Below are 17,325 nucleotides of genomic sequence, written 5' to 3' on the forward strand. Positions count from 1 at the left end.
GTAATTTCTTTAGTGGATGCTATATTAGTCGTCTATATCACTAATATTTTTTGTTTATTTTAGCATATAAATAAGTTTACATAAACAAATTAAAAATCTCACCAAACCATTTGGTTCCAAGTCCCAACATACTTAAATATAGGTAATTCATCAAAATGCAACAATGCTTCACGACTTAATTTAGACTAATACACAAAAAAGAGGCATTTCCAATATAGGAGAATCGTCAAGGAAGCAAAAATCTCAGTTATTGCACCAAAATATGTTGGTGGTGATTATTAGCGTTTTTGGCCTCTACCACTCTACAAGACCAGCGGTAACATCTCAAGACGACAACTAAAAACGCATAACATCGAAACAAGACATAGCTTAAGCATCATTGAGTGCAAGGACTCCAGGTAGTGTCTTTCCCTCGAGAAGCTCCAAGCTAGCACCACCTCCGGTTGAGATATGGCTCATCTTCTCTGCTAGTCCAGCCTTCTCGACTGCAGCAACTGAGTCACCACCTCCTATGATTGTTGTCACTCCCTTGCCACTGAGTTCCGCCAACTTCTTCGCAATGGCCTGAACAGGAACCACATATGCAATTTATCTAGTTTAAAATCTTGTCCAGCAAAATTAAACTATGCGTCGCTGTATTAATGAATTAATGCTGAATCAATACCTCTGTTCCTGCTGCAAACTTGTCAAATTCAAAAACACCCATTGGGCCATTCCAGATTATTGTCTTGGTAGAATCAAGAGCTTCGCCAAATGATTTGATCGAATCTGGACCAATATCTAATCCCATCCATCCATCAGGAATGGCAGATGCTGCAACGGTCTGAAGATGAAAGCAGCCATTAATATTTATGATGAACAATCAAAGATAGCAGCGAAGGTGCTCACAATTCTAAATCGAAGGCAATAATCGCCCTTGATCAGACTTAAGATTATTTTGGAACATATATTACCAAACTAAAGCTGAGATTTTAATTACCACTTTGGCATAAACTGCATACCTTGCTATTGGCATCAGCAGCAAACTTGTCAGCAATAACAACATCAGAAGGCAGCAAAAGGGATACTCCCTTAGCCTTAGCCTTCTCAATGAGAGAAGTTGCGAGATCAAGCTTGTCAGCCTCCACAAGTGAGGATCCCACCGCAAGTCCTTGGGCTTTGTAGAAAGTAAAGATCATACCACCACCAAGGATCAGGACATCTACCTTGGATAACAGTGACTCAATAACACCAATTTTGGATGAGACCTTTGAACCTCCAACAATGGCAGCAAAAGGCTTCTTTGGGTTGGACACAGCTCCGACTAAATAATCAAGTTCCTGAAAAGCATTAAATGGGCAGCATTATAATTTCAGAATGCAAGTTCGTTGATCCAAATGTCTATTGCAGCGTTGACGAAACCATCTAAAACTAAATGCTAGAAACCTAACGGCAAAATTTTATCATGCAATCTTCAAAAAACATTTGAAATTACTATGTAGACTACACGAGATTGGCTTGATTCTTTGATGATGTAGATAAGGATAATTTGGTGTATAGAAGCACAACATAACATTAGTTTGCTGACCTTCTGCATAAGGAATCCAGCAACAGAGGGTTTCAAGTACTTGGTAACTCCCTCTGTTGAGGCATGAGCTCTGTGTGCAGTTCCGAATGCATCATTAACATACAAATCTGCAAGAGAAGCAAGCTTTTTTGCAAATTCGGGGTCATTCTTCTCCTCTTCCTTGTAGAACCTAACATTCTCCAGGAGAAGAACACCACCATCTGGCAATGCAGCCACCAACTTCTCAACTTCTTCACCAATACAGTCATTAGCCATCTTGACCTGACAACACAAGATTACTCAGATAAGAAAAATACTTGGCTAAAAAGGATAAATCAACATTGAAAAGGCAATTGATGTACTAAGAACCTCTAGTCCAAGAAGCTCAGATAGTCTAGGAACGAGAGGCTTTAAACTGTATTTTGGTGTGACGCCTTTTGGACGGCCCTGAAAACCAACAATATACAACAGAAGATCAGAAATAAGGTAACTCATCATACATGGCAATTGAATTAATACCAACATCTCAACATCAAGCTCAGACAGAATTAGTTGAGTTCACAGTTAGACATTGGAGACTAGCGCACAAAAAATAGTAGATACTATAAATAAAGTTCCTAACAAAATTGAAGAACATATGACAAAGTATCATAATCACTAATCAGAGAAATAGCTACAGTATCTAGTATCTACCACAGCTCTAGCACCAAGCAGTCATAACTCATAACCACATATCTTATCCAATCAACCTAGAAAGCACGCACAATAACAAGATCCACACTCCAAAGCAGTACACAAATCAACTCTCGAGATTAAATCAACACGTTTAGAAATTAATAGAAATGTAAACATCATGTCATACTATAAATCCACAAACTTATTCAAATTAAAAACAAATCCACAATTTATTCAAATTAAAAAAACGAATCTGAATAAGCTTCTAGCAGCATATGTATAAACAAATACGAATCCTTCCAATTTACTCTACGAATCAGTAATATATCTAAAATACGTACAAGGTGGGAAGTGAGGATGATTTTAGCACCATATCCAATCAAATACTTAATGGTAGGGACGGCGGCTCTGATCCTGGTATCATCGGTGATGTTGAGATTATCATCCAACGGCACGTTCAGATCCGCTCTCACGAGAACCTTCTTGCCCTTCAGATCGGCTTCCTTCAGCGAACCCACGCTCTTCTTCGTCGCCATTTTCAAATCAAACTCCTGAACAAAACCGATCGAACAAAGGAGAATTAGCTAACGGTATAAGCATATAGATCCGGCGAAGATAAGAGAGATCGAGCCATACGTTGAAAATCAATGAATGGATCGGTGGAAAGAGATCAGTCACGAGTAGATGGAGTGTGGAAGAATCGAGAGGGAGTTAACTTTTATAGATGTAAAGTTAAGGCGTAGGTTAAGAACATCGTGCTATATGACGCCAGCCGACCAGGTGCGCATTTTTCCATTAGGTAAAATAAATTGAATACCCATTTCTAATAATTAGTAGTATTAAAAAATATTTGTATAGTAGTATAAAAATTCATTTATTCGGAGTACTTCTATTTTTATTTACATAGTCATTCGCATTTAGTAGTAACGTAATTTTTCTGTGGGCGCAGTGTTTTTGTTCTTTTCCAATTGGCTTGTACTTGGAAATAGGAATCCACGAGCATATTCTCTCTCTTTTTTTCCGTTAATCTCTTGACTTGCATAATTTATTTTCAATTAATGAGATATTTTACTTATGTTTTTATGGGATCTTGACTTGCTATTTATTACTATGATTTTATCATTTTAGTACTCCACTATATAGGAGTATAATTTTTTTGGCTTGGTGAACACGGTATCTAATGTAAATCAATGAATCTTAATACAATAAAATTGTGGGCATAAATAGTTAACCTAGTTTCCTATTTACACTTTCTGCAACACAAAGATAAATAAGCTTACAATAACAGGAACAATTTACATAAATATTTACCAGCTATAGTACCTTACTATCAATTAAAATCAACACATTTACACATATACACATTTATATTGAATAGAGTGAACATAAGTAATTTTTTTGTTGATAATATAGATAAAGTTTATTGCACATTATTATAGTACAATTTATAACATGTAATAAAATCGTTAAAAATTAATTTCTTGCCATGAATTCAGGTATAACCCTTACTAAATCATAAACAAATTAGAATGTATATGTCAACTTTGTAATCAGAGCGTGAATCGTGACTTCCGACGTCAGCTCGCAACTAATTATTCGGAATCATACATAGGCAATCTCAGTTATACACGAGTAATTTGTAATTTATTTATTTTATTTTTGTAGTCAAATCATGTATTTAATTTAAGTCGTCTTTTATTTGGATTTTATCCGATTTTCTATTGGTTTCATTATTGTACAAATTATGGGCCTATTGTGAAGTACTATATGTAATACGGTGTGCTATTAAATTCGTAAATTCGTGATATGGTACTTTGTATCCAAATATGGGGGGAAATTAGGGTTAAAGAAAGATCCAAATTTTGAATAATAATGGATCCATGATCCATCCGTGACCTCAACCTCAAATGAAGAGAAATATAAGTGTAGATAGAACACAAGGACAATGAAGAATTCGTGTAGTGTGAATTGTGAAATGATTAAAAAAAGAGAGTTCTATATATAAAGAGGATGATTGAATTCCTTGATTGCTTATTATGATGTGAACAATGGCAAGAAGAGATCTATAGCACCAAACTCGCATTCTAATACATTTCTCGTTTACAAAGGAAGATAGGTTAGAAAGAATCTAGAAGAATGCTGGCTGCTGCTTCATGGCCTTAAACAGCAACCGGCGTGGCTTCATCCAGGGCAACCACGCCCGGGAGCGCCTTCCCTTCTAGAAGCTCCAAACTCGCACCACCACCAGTCGATATGTGGCTCATCACTCCCGCGACTCCCACCTTCTCCACAGCTGCAACGGAATCTCCACCACCAATGATCGTTGTCACTCCCTTCCCACTCAGCTCCGCGAGCTTCTTTGCAACCGCCTGCAAAAGGACGAGATGTTCAACGTTAGTTCTTACAAAAACTCGTTAAAGACATGTCAGGTCAAAATTTCACTTTCTTGGACAGGTTTATGGGACTGATTCATCACTAAAGTAAATAAAAGAGCTATCTTTTTTATCAAGAATTTATTTACCTCTGTGCCAGCAGCAAACTTGTCGAACTCAAACACTCCCATCGGTCCGTTCCAAATAATAGTTTGCGTGGTGTCCAAGGCAGCATTGAACGTTTTGACAGAGTCGGGTCCAATATCCAATCCCATCCAGCCATCAGGGATTGCCGATGCTGGCACAATCTGCAATGCATTATTTTATGTTTGAGAAACTTAACTGTCGAAACCATATATGGAAGCCGACAAGGGTTGAAAGAAGCCAGACCTTGCTGTTTGCATCTGGAGCAAACTTGTCGGCTATAACAACATCGGTTGGCAGCAAGAGAGACACTCCCTTGGCCTTTGCCTTGGCAAGAAGTGTTGTTGCTAAGTCAAGCTTGTCTTCTTCTACCAGGGACGACCCAACCGAGAGGCCTTGTGCTTTGTAGAATGTAAAGATCATTCCTCCGCCCAATAGCAATATATCACACTTCTCTAGAAGAGATTCGATCACTCCAATCTTGGAGGAGACCTTCGAGCCACCAACAATGGCTGCAAATGGTCTCTTCGGGTTTTTAACTGCTCCATCGAGATAGTCCAGCTCCTGAAGCAGCATATAGGCACAGACCATCAATTTCCAAAGATAAATCTACCACAGTGATGTATCTATTGTAAGAGCATTAGAGTTAAGAAAGTGTAACCTTTTGTAAAAGGAAACCAGCAACTGAGGGTTTAAGGAACTTCGTCACTCCCTCAGTAGAGGCATGTGCTCTGTGGGCAGTACCGAATGCATCGTTGACAAAAAGATCAGCCAATGAGGCGAGCTTCTGTGCAAATTCAGGCTCATTTTTCTCTTCCTCTTTGTAGAACCTCACATTCTCGAGCAAAAGGACGCTACCATCAGGTAATCCGGAAACCAGTTTCTCGACCTCTGGACCAATGCAGTCATCGGCCTTCACAACCTGTTTAAGTATGGATTATCAGAAGAAAGCTAATCTTTATCTACTTCTAACATCCCTTTGCAAAGGCAGAAAAACATGATCTCTCCTATTTTTTCCTCTTCGCCTGAAATTTAATTTCCTATAATTGTACCTGGATACCGAGCAGTTCAGATAGCCTGGGAACAAGAGGTGCAAGACTGAATTTCGGAGTGACACCCTTTGGCCGACCCTGAAAAAAGCAAGCATACGAACAATAGGTGAGTCCACAGTGTCGAGACCAGTGTCATTATTCAGGCAATTTCAATCTGACAACCATGACCTTGTGAAGAATGACTGATACTGTCCTGATGAAACCGAAGGCACCAATGCAATAACACAAATAGATATATCCAAATTAAACCTACTGTTTTAAACAGAAAACTACACTGAAACAGAAATTTTGAATTCCCATAGCCAAATGCTAGCATCTAATTACATTTCTTTAATTCTCAATTACAAGTAATCATGAGGTATGAACTTATTCACAAAGTTATCTAGTATTGGATCATGAGGCCTATGGCTGTATCAGAAACAAAACATAGTTTAAACATCAGATCTTGTGCCTCAAACAGCGCACGAACTATACATAAACCGAGCGAAAAACAAGAATCCAAACTGAACCAAGCAAATCAAAGTCAAACAGTCAAGATTCATAAGAACAATGAGGATCAAAACAATACCCCAAATATGGAAACTGAAGAACAAAATCAACATTCCGTAAAATTGAGAGCTTTAATTTGGAGAAAGGTGGACTCACCAAGTGGCTGGAGAGCCTAATGATAGCATCTAATTAGTCCATTTCTTTAATTCTCAGTTATAACTTACATTCTTACAAGCAATCATGAAGTATGAACTTATTCACAAACTCTTCTAGTATTATTGTATCAGGAGGCCTATGGCTATATCAGAACAAAACACAATTTAATAATCAGATATTGAGCCTCAAACATCACACAAACTATACATAAACTGAGCGAAAAACAAGAATCTAAACTGAACCAATAAAATCACAAAGTAAAACAGTTAAGATTCATATGAACAATGCAGATCAAAGCAATACCCCAAATATGGAAACTGAAGAACAAAATCAACATTCCGTAAAATCAAGAGCTTTAATTTGGAGAAAGGTGGACTCACCAAGTGGCTGGGAAGCCAAACAATAGCATCTAATTAGTCCATTTCTTTAATTCTCAGTTAAAGCATTAATCAAATATGAATTCACAAACTCTAATAGTATTGGATCATGAGGCCTATGGCTATAGTTTAAAAATAAGATCTTGAGCCCCAAACATCGCATGAATCATACATAAACTAAGCGGAAAAACAAGAATCCAAACTAAGCCAAGCAAATCAAAGCCCATTAGTTAAGATTCATCACAATAATGCAGATCAAAACAACATACAGAACAGAAATCAGACCCTTAATTGGACTCACCAAGTGACTGGAGAGAATGACTTTAGCCCCATTGTTAATCAGATGCTTAATCGTGGGAATCGCAGCCCTAATCCTAGTATCATCAGTGATGTTCTGATTGTCGTCGAGGGGCACATTGAGGTCGGCCCTGACAAACACCTTCTTCCCCTTGAGCTCGGCGGCGGAGAGGTCGCCGACGCTCTTCTTGGCCATGGTGGCGGCGCCCCTGACGGGCTTGGCGGCGGAGAAAGATCGCAGCTTGGTGGCGACGTGGTGGGCGAGGAGGGGGTCGGCGGCGGCGAAGCCAAGGCGGCGGAGGGAGGTCTTGGCGAGGAAGCGGGTGGTGGGGGGGTTGAGGGAGGCGGAGGACTTGGGGATGGCGCAGAAGGCCGGAGAGGCGGCGGTGAAGGCCATTGCTGCTGCTATCGGGGAGTGTTTTGTTTTGTGTGGTGGGATGGAAAGATGGAGAGTGAGAAAGTGGGGTGTGTATTTGAGGGAGAGAGAGAAAGGGGGTTTTTTGTTTGTGGTATGGGATTGAGATTTCTCTTATCGTTGAATAGAGGTTGAGGTTTCGATGATTTTCTGGTTCACTGTTCAGTGTCTTCTTCTCTTGTGGTTGCTTTAATCAGTTTATTATGCTTTTCAACATTTTTGTTTTGCATTATTATTTCTTGCCATCTCCTTTTGATTTTTTTCATACCGATTTTTCATTGCTTTTCATTGGTAGTATTGCAATATGTTTCTATGCAATTTCTTTTTTATTTCTATGTATAGTCCGTTTTGGGAGAATTTTTCTACCAAAATGTGCAAAAAGTAAATTTACGAAGAAAAATTGATAAAGGCATTATATATTTGAAAAATAAAAACACATAGTCATAGACTTAGAGTTTGTGATCATGGCGAAAAAATTGAAAGTGTTAAAATTATGATACACTGCTCCCTCCTTTATGAAAAAGGGTACCACGCGTGGATTACACGAGTTTTAATGAGAAATTAATAAAGTAAAAAAGATGAGAGAACAAATAGATAAAATATTAAAGGCCAAAATTAGTCCTTAAACATATAATAATTTTACCTTTTTGGTCATAAACTTTATCTTTTGAATTTTTTGGTCCTAAACATATGGAAATTTGATCATTTTGGTCCTCCGTCAATAGTACCTTTAAAAACTAACGGTCAGCGGCGATTTTGACCAAATTAAACTCTTGAGAGGTCGGACTGAGAGCACAGTACATATCAATTAATGCATAATCCTCAGGTCAAGGAGATTTACTAGACTGCAAGATCTAGGAACTCAATTACCAGAAGATCACGGTCGTTGGACTCACCTTCAGCTAGACCTGCCCAAGGTTTATCGAACCGGCGGTTAAAACCGAAACCGTAATCGACGGTTACGGTTCCGAACCGAAACCGTGAGAATTTACCCGAACCGAAACCGTCGATTTTTGAACTGTGGTTCAGTTCAAGTTCAAAATTTTTTGAACCGAAACCGTGCCGGAACCACCAGTTCCGGACGGTTTCAAACCGGAACCGCAAAAAACTGCCGGAAAACCGTGAAATCAAGCCAGAACCGCAAAAAACCGGCGATTTGGAACCGTGAAAAACCGTAAAAAATCACCGGTTCAGAACCGAAACCGGCGGTTTTGGAACCAGAACCGCAAAACACCCTCGCAGTTCGGTTCCGGTTCAACAATTTCCAAAACCGGAACCGGCGGTTCCGAACCATAACCGCCGGTTCCTGAACTGTGGGCACCTCTACCTTCACCCCGCTGTCAAAGAAAATAACACCTCAACCCACTACACTGTAACTAGTATAGAGAAGCAAGGGTCGAACCCACAGAGACAGATAGGACGCGATTGAGAGTTAAAGGACTTTGGATTGCTGCCACGCAAACTTGGGTTGAGAACTTAACTACTAGACTCGGGAAGTGCAAATGATCTATTCTATCAGCTAGACCTAGGACAAGGAAATCATAACGAAAACATGCATGATTTAAACAGAGTAACACTTCAGCGACGATATTTACCAGACCTAGTGAATAGCTTTCCTAAAATGACTAGACAGATGAAGAACAGACCGTGGGGACCATTTCCAAAAACAGCAAAGGTACGAATGAAAAGCTGCAAATAACTAACTATGAAGTTAACTAACATAAACATCTTCAACTGATTCAAGCATAAACATAAATAAAACAGAGCAGCAACCCAGATTGAAACAGAACATGACAATTCGAACGTCGGAAAAATACAGATCACCGGAAAATGCTCAGATCTACAATAGCTAGACGAAGTAAACTAGAAGCAGTAACTAAAAATCCATAACCATGCAGAATTCAACAGATCTAATATCAGATGCTTCATCTGCTCCGGATCCAAGCCATCCACAACAACCCACAACAAATTCCATCTCCGGTCACTCCGATCTAACCAAATCCAACCGATCAACTACAATTCCAACATAATCCAACTTCAACAAAACAAATCAAGTGCGAAAAGCATCCAAAGCAAAGCAACAATCAACACCAATGTAAAACGAAAACAGAACATAAACTTCCATGGCTAAACGATTTCAACAAGGTTTCAGTAACAAAATAAACGCTGAGCTTCGAACAGCGAAGACTCAGGGAAATTCAGAACATAAATTAAAACGAAAGCGATAAATTGTTTCTTCGCCTCACGTGGAGACGGTGGTACACAACAGCAACTCAAAAAAACGAACCCCAACCCCATGAATTTCCGATATCACCCAAGTGTGTGTAGAAGTGTGTGAAAATGAGTTAAGCGCAAAATGTATATGAGATGATGATCATCCATGCGTGTTGCGTGCTCTTTATTTATAGACGTGGAGATGATCATCTAGAATCTTCTTGAATTCCCTTCTTTGCCCTCCATCTAGCAATCTCCTCCGTCTGGCAATTTTTTTCTTTTCTGCTCACTTTCTCGCCAAACTCCTTCGCCATGTGATTATCTTATTTTCTTCCTGGATCTGGCGATTTCTTCTATACACCTTACTTAAAAGTTGTGTTAAACCCAGAAATTCGTTGAATTAACTGCATAACCAATGCATGAAATTAGCCTTATCAACTCTTAATTTTAATTTTTAAGTCACTAATTAATCTCCTAATTAATCTCAAAATTAAACTCTTAATTCTTTCTTCTTCATTCCTCTAATCTTTCATCTTCTTCCTTCATAATCCCCACCCACCGTCGTCGCCGCCGCCGACACCCTCTCCCTTACTACCCCTCCACGCTGCAACAGATTCTCATGGGTGAACAGGCTCACACCCAAATCGAAGCCCTACCTAAACCAGAATCCCAAATCGAAAAACCCAATTCGCATCAAGATTCTAACTCCCATCCATCACGCCCAAATCCAACCCCAATCTCCAAATCCCTCACCCCCAGCCCGCCACCTCCGTACCCGAGGCATCCCACCGAGATCTCCCACAACAATCCCCACAATCCCTCCAAAATTCCAATTCACCCCCAAAAGTCCGCAAACTATCGGCTCAGGCCACCGCCGCTGTGAAGCTAGCCACCGATGATTCATCTATCTCCGATTCGTCTTCTTCAGCCCCCAATCCAGCCGCCATCCCGCCTCCGACAAGAAAATAAAAACCCTAGATTTAATTCTAATTTTAAATGGATATTTGTTAAAATAATTAGGATATTAATTAGCGACTTAAAAATCAGAATTAAGAGGTTAATTTGGTCAAAATCGCCGTTGACCGTTAGCTTTTAACGGAACTATTGACGGAGAACCAAAATGATCAAATTTCCATATGTGCACGACCAAAAAATCCAAAAGATAAAGTTTATGACCAAAAAGGTAAAATGACCATATGTTTAGGACCAATTTTGGCCTTTGCTCTAGATAAAATAGAAGACAGAAATAGAAAACATGAATAAAACATGAGAAAAAGTTTTCATTTTTTAATAAGACAATTTTTCATAAACATCCCAAAAATGGCAAATAACTATTTTTCATAGACGGAGCTAGCAGTGATAAGTTCTTTTGGTAAGTTCTTTTGGTGAAATGACATAATCACATAATGAATTAGAGATTGATCAAATTTAGTTACTCTATTAACAACTTGGTGATTTATTTAGAACAAATTTTACTCACTCCATCTCTTATAGTAATTTGTTACCATTTGACTCGGCACATGTTTTAAGAAATGTAATAGAAAGTGGGTTGAAAATGTTAGTGGTACGTGAGTCCTATTTTTATATATTAGTCTTATAATAAAACGTGAGTGAAAATGAGTTAGTGGAGTGTGGAGTTCACTACATAAAAGGTAAAAGTTAAAGGTGACAAAGTTTTAGAAACGGACGAAAATAAAAATAAGTAACAAATTTTCAGGGATGGGAGAATATAACTTTTGATCAACCTATCAACTCTATATTTTTCAGAAGTAGTGAGTTAAACCATAATTTTTCTATCTATGTTTTTCAGAAGTAGTGAGTTAAGAGCATCCGCAGCGGTGTCCTTACGGACGGACGTCGTCCGTGCTGACGGCACGACAATGCTCGATAATAAGAGCCCGTCCGTGCCGCTAAGCAGGCTGACGTGGCGGCACGCGATTGGTCAACGGCTTAGCCGTTGGATTTTCCTTTATTTAAAAAAAAATCGAAAATAATACAAGAAATTTTAAAAATATATATTTTTGGATCCCCTAAAAATAGAGCCGTTTATTACCGTTTTCTTTTTAATCCCAAAATCATCTATAAATACACACATTTATCATCCACTTTTCACATCAAATTATCTCTCATTCATACTTAATTATATAATTTTTAATTTTTAGGATTTTAATTAATGTAATTTTTAATTTTAGGATTTGAATTATGTAATTTTTTTTTATTTTTTTTTGTAATTTGTAGTAGTATTTCAGGTATTTTTAATGCATTTTTAATATTGTGGAAATGTTTCTATTTAAATTGAATAATGGAAGGATGAGACCCTTGAGTTTGTCCTTGCGGAAGAGCATGGATGTGGGTGTTGTGCTCTTGCCTGAGAGCAAGAAGTAAAAAATGAATAAAAGTGGGTCCGAGCCCACATCCATGCTCTTGCTAAAGAACACAAATAGAAATGCTCTAAACCATAATTTTTATAGCTTTATGTTTCCCATGAAATTTATTATGACTCATATCTTTTGTCATATATCTTCACCATATTTATAATGAATAGCTAGAAAATCGACCATAATATAGAATACTGCCAATTTTTTAATATCAACAAAATTTTAATCGCACGACACAATTTTGAGAGGTAACTGAGTTATGGCTTAATTTGAAGGTTTAAAATCTTCATGTCAACATGGCGGTCTTCTAACCGAGGCCTAAGAGCATCAGCAGCAGCGGACCTCCGCTGGGCGTCGGACCGGCGTGTCCGACGTCCGTCGCGGACGTCCGCCATTGGGCCAGGAAGGGACGGACACGAACGTCCGAGGCGGACACGGGAGTTCCGCGGTGCTGGCGCAACGGCTATGGGACGTCCGCCGTTGTGGCATGCGGACGGACGTCCGCGGCGGACGTCCGATACGAAATTTTGATTTTATATATATACTCCCTCCGTCCCGGGTTAGTCGCACATTTACTTTTGGGCACAGAGATTAAGGAATGAGTAATTAGTGTTTTAAATAGAATGGCTAATAAAGTAGGTGAGTTTTAAGGTCTTTTTTTTATCTAATATTTTGTTTCCAACCCAAAATTAAAACTGAAACCCTAGATCTTGGCCTCAATCATCGTTCTTTCTCTTGTTCATTGTCCCCCCATCTCTTCTCTCAATGGTGTACGACGCGGACACCATCGTTCCAGACACTCCCCCTCCCGCTACCGCAGTCGTAGCCCTCCACTTAGATACCGTTATAACGTGAATCGATCTCTTTTCAGAAGAGCTATTGTAGCCCCAATTTCTAATTCTGAAAGTTTGAGGTCCGATCCAGTTGTTTCAGTGAATGAATCGGAAACAGTGGTGCAGGAGACGGTGTTTGACAACTTTGAGACGCCGGTGCTGGAGGCCGTTCTTCCGTTCGACGACTCGAACGCCGTGGTGCCGGAGATGATTCGTCCGTCTAACGAATCTGACATGGTGGTGCCATAGATACTTCGACTGTGTGAAGACTTTGACACTGAGGTTCCGGAGACGGCACTCATGTTTGACGACTCTGAGTTGTTTTGGTCCACATCGTCAAAGGTATTTTAGTTTCTTGTTTAAATGAAGTATTTAGTTTTGTTGTTTTTATTGAATGACTGTTTCTTTGAATCTCGTTGCAGATTCCTCAATCCGGTGGTGTTGTGATTGAAAGATTGATGCCTTATAATTCAGAGAAATTTATGCAAGAAACTCTAGCGACACTTTTGCCCAGGTTGTTGACACTACCCTAATCAGGTAAGTATGTTGTTGTTGAGTATGAATGTCTGGGGTTGTTTAAAAATGCTTGGAGCTGTCTGATAATCTGTTCAATACTTGTTCATGTTGTTGAATGTGTTGGATCTATTGAGCTTAAGAAAGTCAATGGGCATGTCAATGATGCAAACCTATATGATTAAGATGAGGCTGTGGACTATGGAGGTTTGTAATTAGGTAGCCCAATAGTTGATGAAGCTAACATTTACAAAAAGCTGAGACCTTACATTCATACCAAAGTTTACAAAAAGTTGAGACCTTACACCCATATGAAAATTTACAAAACACTGTCACTCCACATTCTTTTCAAAATGTACAAAAGCAGACACTTCTAATGTTGTCTATGTCTGGAAATATTCATTCAATGATGCAAACTCTATAAGGGGACCAACATCATTTTTCAGGCAGTTGTAGATAGTTTAAGGTGTCCTTAACCAAATTCTTGTCCACTTCGATTAGTATGTTGTACTCCTTTTTTCTTTGACTTGAAATGTATTGGCTCTCCCTTTCTAACTTGTTCAACAACTGTTGCTCAAATGTGAGAAATGGTGCCTTTGTTTACTCTCCAAATGTTGCTGCTGCCATTGCTTGTGATCCATAAGAAGTTTTCCCCTACTGGTATACTGAAGAAGAAACTGTGTTATTGCATTTTTTTGTTCCATGGTGACAGCATTGGTGTCTTTTGGTTTTACCATTTTGTCTATATATTGGATGGGGAGTTATGTATAGAATGACACTTGCTGTAATGAATGTTAATGTAATGAATGGTTGTGGTATATTTTTTGACTTCTAAATGCAGTGTTGTTTGAAAATTTTTAAAGCATTAGTCATGTTATTAATTTGGTTGATTTGCTAAATTATTTTCTTCCCTAATTAAGATCAATCGACCGATACTTATTTAATGCAATAAATGATTCAACGCATTTAACAACACTTATTATGCATAAATATTAATGTTAATCTGTCAATAAAAATATTAATCTCATTATTAAATGCATTAATGATTGATAAATGTCAACTTAAAAAAATGCGTCAAACTAAATTGCAGTTGCATTAGTTTTTAAATAAACACATTGAAACCTCCCTAATTAAATAAAGATATTTCTAGAAACTTTAAACAAACAATTTGAACAATATTTCTAGAAACTATAACACAATTAGATAAAGATATCCTTAAATTAGAGTTGGGATCAAAAGCTTTCAAAATTATGGCGGCAAGTCTAAAAAGATTTCAATTCTAAACAAATCAAAAATTTATCATACACATGGCGCCTAAAATGTCAGCCACTACTTATAAATACACACCATCCCACATTCTTAATTTTCCTTGCATCAACTAGGAGAAATAAAAAATATCAAACAAGAAAAGATGAGGCCACGTGAGTACTCCATGGAGCAGCGGAACCAAGTCGTTCAATTCATCCTTGGTCGTTGCATCAATGGAAAACCAGCATACGGGACCTTCGTGGAAGCCACAACAAAGTTCTCCATATCAAGGTATACTTGCTCAAGCTATTGGGATGCTGCAAAAAAGCAAAAAGAAAGTGGAAAGGCAATTTAAATGGTAAGTGGTAAGAAGTTCATAAAATATTCACTCACTATTCATCTTGATCTCACTTTATTTCAAAGTCTGGACCTCTCTAAAAGGACCACCATTAGAACTTTAGCTGTTGGATTACAATGCAGTAAGTCAACTGTTGGGAGATAGGTAAAATAAGGGATGATTAGGTCTCACACTTCAACAATACGATCTAATTTAATTTCCCCTAACAAGCTGTACGATTACGATTTTCCTTGGAGGCTTTGGAAGTAGACAACTTTATGCAGAAAATCAAGTTTAGAAACATGCATAACACTATCCATATCGATGAGAAGTGGTTTTACCTTACAAAAGGGTCTCAGAGATTTTATTTGGCATCGGGGGAGGATGACCCACATAGGAGCTGTCAAAATAAGAAATTCATTTAAAAAATTATGTTTACGTGTGTTGTGTCAAGACCATTATTTGCAGAAAATGGAGAAGTCTTGTTTGATGGTAAAATCGACATGTTCCCTTAATCCCTTTCACACAACAAGTTCCAGCAAAGAGAAAAAGTAAAAACAGAAGTGCAGGAACTATGGAGACAAAGCCTATACAAAGCATAACAAAGTGACTAGGGATTTCTTGATCAATAAGGTAATGTCTACATTACTTGCATTACTATTGTGCATTTAATTATGCATTACAAACTATGCATTTTAGTGTATCAAAACTTTAAACATAAACCAATGCATATGAGTGCACCTAAGGTAAGATCTGCATTATTGTTATGCATTTTATTTTTGCAACAATATGTATGCATTTCAGTGTCTCAATATCTAGATGATACACTAATGCATAAGAGTTCACCTAATGTGTGATGCATGGATGTAATGTATTCTTTCAGATCATACCAGCCATCATCCAAAAATGGCCAAAGGACGCACCTAAGTTTATCGACATCCAACTAGACAATGCAAAGCCACATATATTGGACAGTGATCCGCACTTTAGAGCTGCTGCTAATCAAAATGGATTTGTCATGAAACTTGTACAACAACCTCCAAACTCCCCTGACACTAATGTCAATGATTTGGGTTAGTTTAGAGCAATACAGTCACTGCAAGTTCAAACTGCATGCAAAATAATTGTTGAATTGATCAAGGCAGTTGAGAAATCATTTGAGGAACTATATGCAGTAACATTGGACAATGTGTTCCTATCGCTACAAGACTGTATGATTGAGATTATGAAGGTTAGAGGCCATAATAGCTACAAACTTCCACATATGGGAAAGGCAGCTTTAAGGAGAGCAGATCAACTCCCACACAACTTAGAAGTTCCAGCAGAGCTTGTTAGACAATGCATTGCACATCTCCTGGAAATGGGATGCACTGAAGGATTGGTACGGATTGCCAGATCTCTAGGAATGGAAGTGTAAGGATGCATATTTATGTAATGATGCATCATTGGTGTAAAATATGCATATTTTTGTAATTATGCATATTTAAGTAAAGATGCATAGTATTTTTGTAAGGATGTATATTTATGCAATGATGCATCTTTGGTGTAAAATATGCATATTTTTGTAATTATGCATATTTAAGTAAAGATGCATATTTATGTAATGATGCATCTACGGTGTAAAATATGCATATTTTTGTAATTATGCATATTTAAGTAAAGATGCATAGTTTTTATAATAAAGCATATTGTTATAATGAAGCATATGTATATATGATCTGCCTAATTAATGTTCAAATTGTTTATATTGCCTAATGAAACGCACAATCAACCATCAAAATGCTAGCTCCACAGCCAACAAAAATCAACATTACAGCCAACAACCACCAACATTATAGCCAACGATATTAACTCACCAACACAATGAACAATTCACCAAAGTCAACAAAAACCAGCAATATAGCCAACAATATTAACTCACCAAGACAACGAACAATTCACCAAAGTCAAACAAAATCAGCAATATAGCCAACAATATTAACTCACCAACACAATGAACAATTTATCAAATCATAGAAGCAGAAAAAATAATTTAGCATAAATTAGAAACACCTCACCAAAGATTGTGTATTTTATTGATAATCAGAGGGATTGAAGTCCTCATCACATGAGTAAACAGAGGAGAGATCAGATATGGAACAATTGTGCTCGTTGTCTGATATGCTTTCTGAGACCGTCATTTCTCTCCATCAAATGCAGCCTTAATTTCACCAAATTCGCCATATCGGCGTTTATCTCTACCACCTGCAAACCACACGGTTTCAAACCTCTCGTATACA

The 17,325-nt window shown here is 38.0% G+C and overlaps 2 protein-coding genes and 2 pseudogenes across 2 annotated transcripts; 2 read left to right on the top strand and 2 right to left on the bottom strand.

The window, feature by feature from the left end:
• Positions 1-186: 186 nt before the first annotated feature.
• LOC125194317 (phosphoglycerate kinase, cytosolic) lies at positions 187-3,011 on the bottom strand. The gene is made up of 7 exons (XM_048092477.2): positions 2,858-3,011; positions 2,563-2,772; positions 1,916-1,993; positions 1,568-1,828; positions 1,002-1,319; positions 665-823; positions 187-564 (listed from the first exon to the last, which is right to left on the bottom strand). The coding sequence occupies exons 2-7, from the start codon at positions 2,755-2,757 to the stop codon at positions 370-372; spliced, it is 1,206 nt and encodes a 401-aa protein (XP_047948434.1). The 5' UTR covers positions 2,758-2,772; positions 2,858-3,011; the 3' UTR covers positions 187-369.
• Positions 3,012-4,197: 1,186 nt separating this feature from the next.
• LOC125194092 (Phosphoglycerate kinase family protein) lies at positions 4,198-7,650 on the bottom strand. The gene is made up of 6 exons (XM_048092116.2): positions 7,113-7,650; positions 5,790-5,867; positions 5,399-5,659; positions 4,984-5,301; positions 4,743-4,901; positions 4,198-4,590 (listed from the first exon to the last, which is right to left on the bottom strand). Exons 1-6 carry the CDS (start codon positions 7,503-7,505, stop codon positions 4,381-4,383), a joined length of 1,419 nt encoding a protein of 472 aa, XP_047948073.1. The 5' UTR covers positions 7,506-7,650; the 3' UTR covers positions 4,198-4,380.
• Positions 7,651-14,872: 7,222 nt separating this feature from the next.
• On the top strand, positions 14,873-15,865 carry LOC148929427 (uncharacterized; annotated as a pseudogene).
• Positions 15,866-15,902: 37 nt separating this feature from the next.
• On the top strand, positions 15,903-16,463 carry LOC148929428 (uncharacterized; annotated as a pseudogene).
• The last annotated feature ends 862 nt before the right edge of the window (positions 16,464-17,325 follow it).

The sequence above is a fragment of the Salvia hispanica genome, chromosome 4 (assembly GCF_029641045.1).
Source record: "Salvia hispanica isolate PSC_SH4W2 chromosome 4, Shi_PSC_v1, whole genome shotgun sequence".
NCBI lineage: Eukaryota > Viridiplantae > Streptophyta > Magnoliopsida > Lamiales > Lamiaceae > Salvia > Salvia hispanica.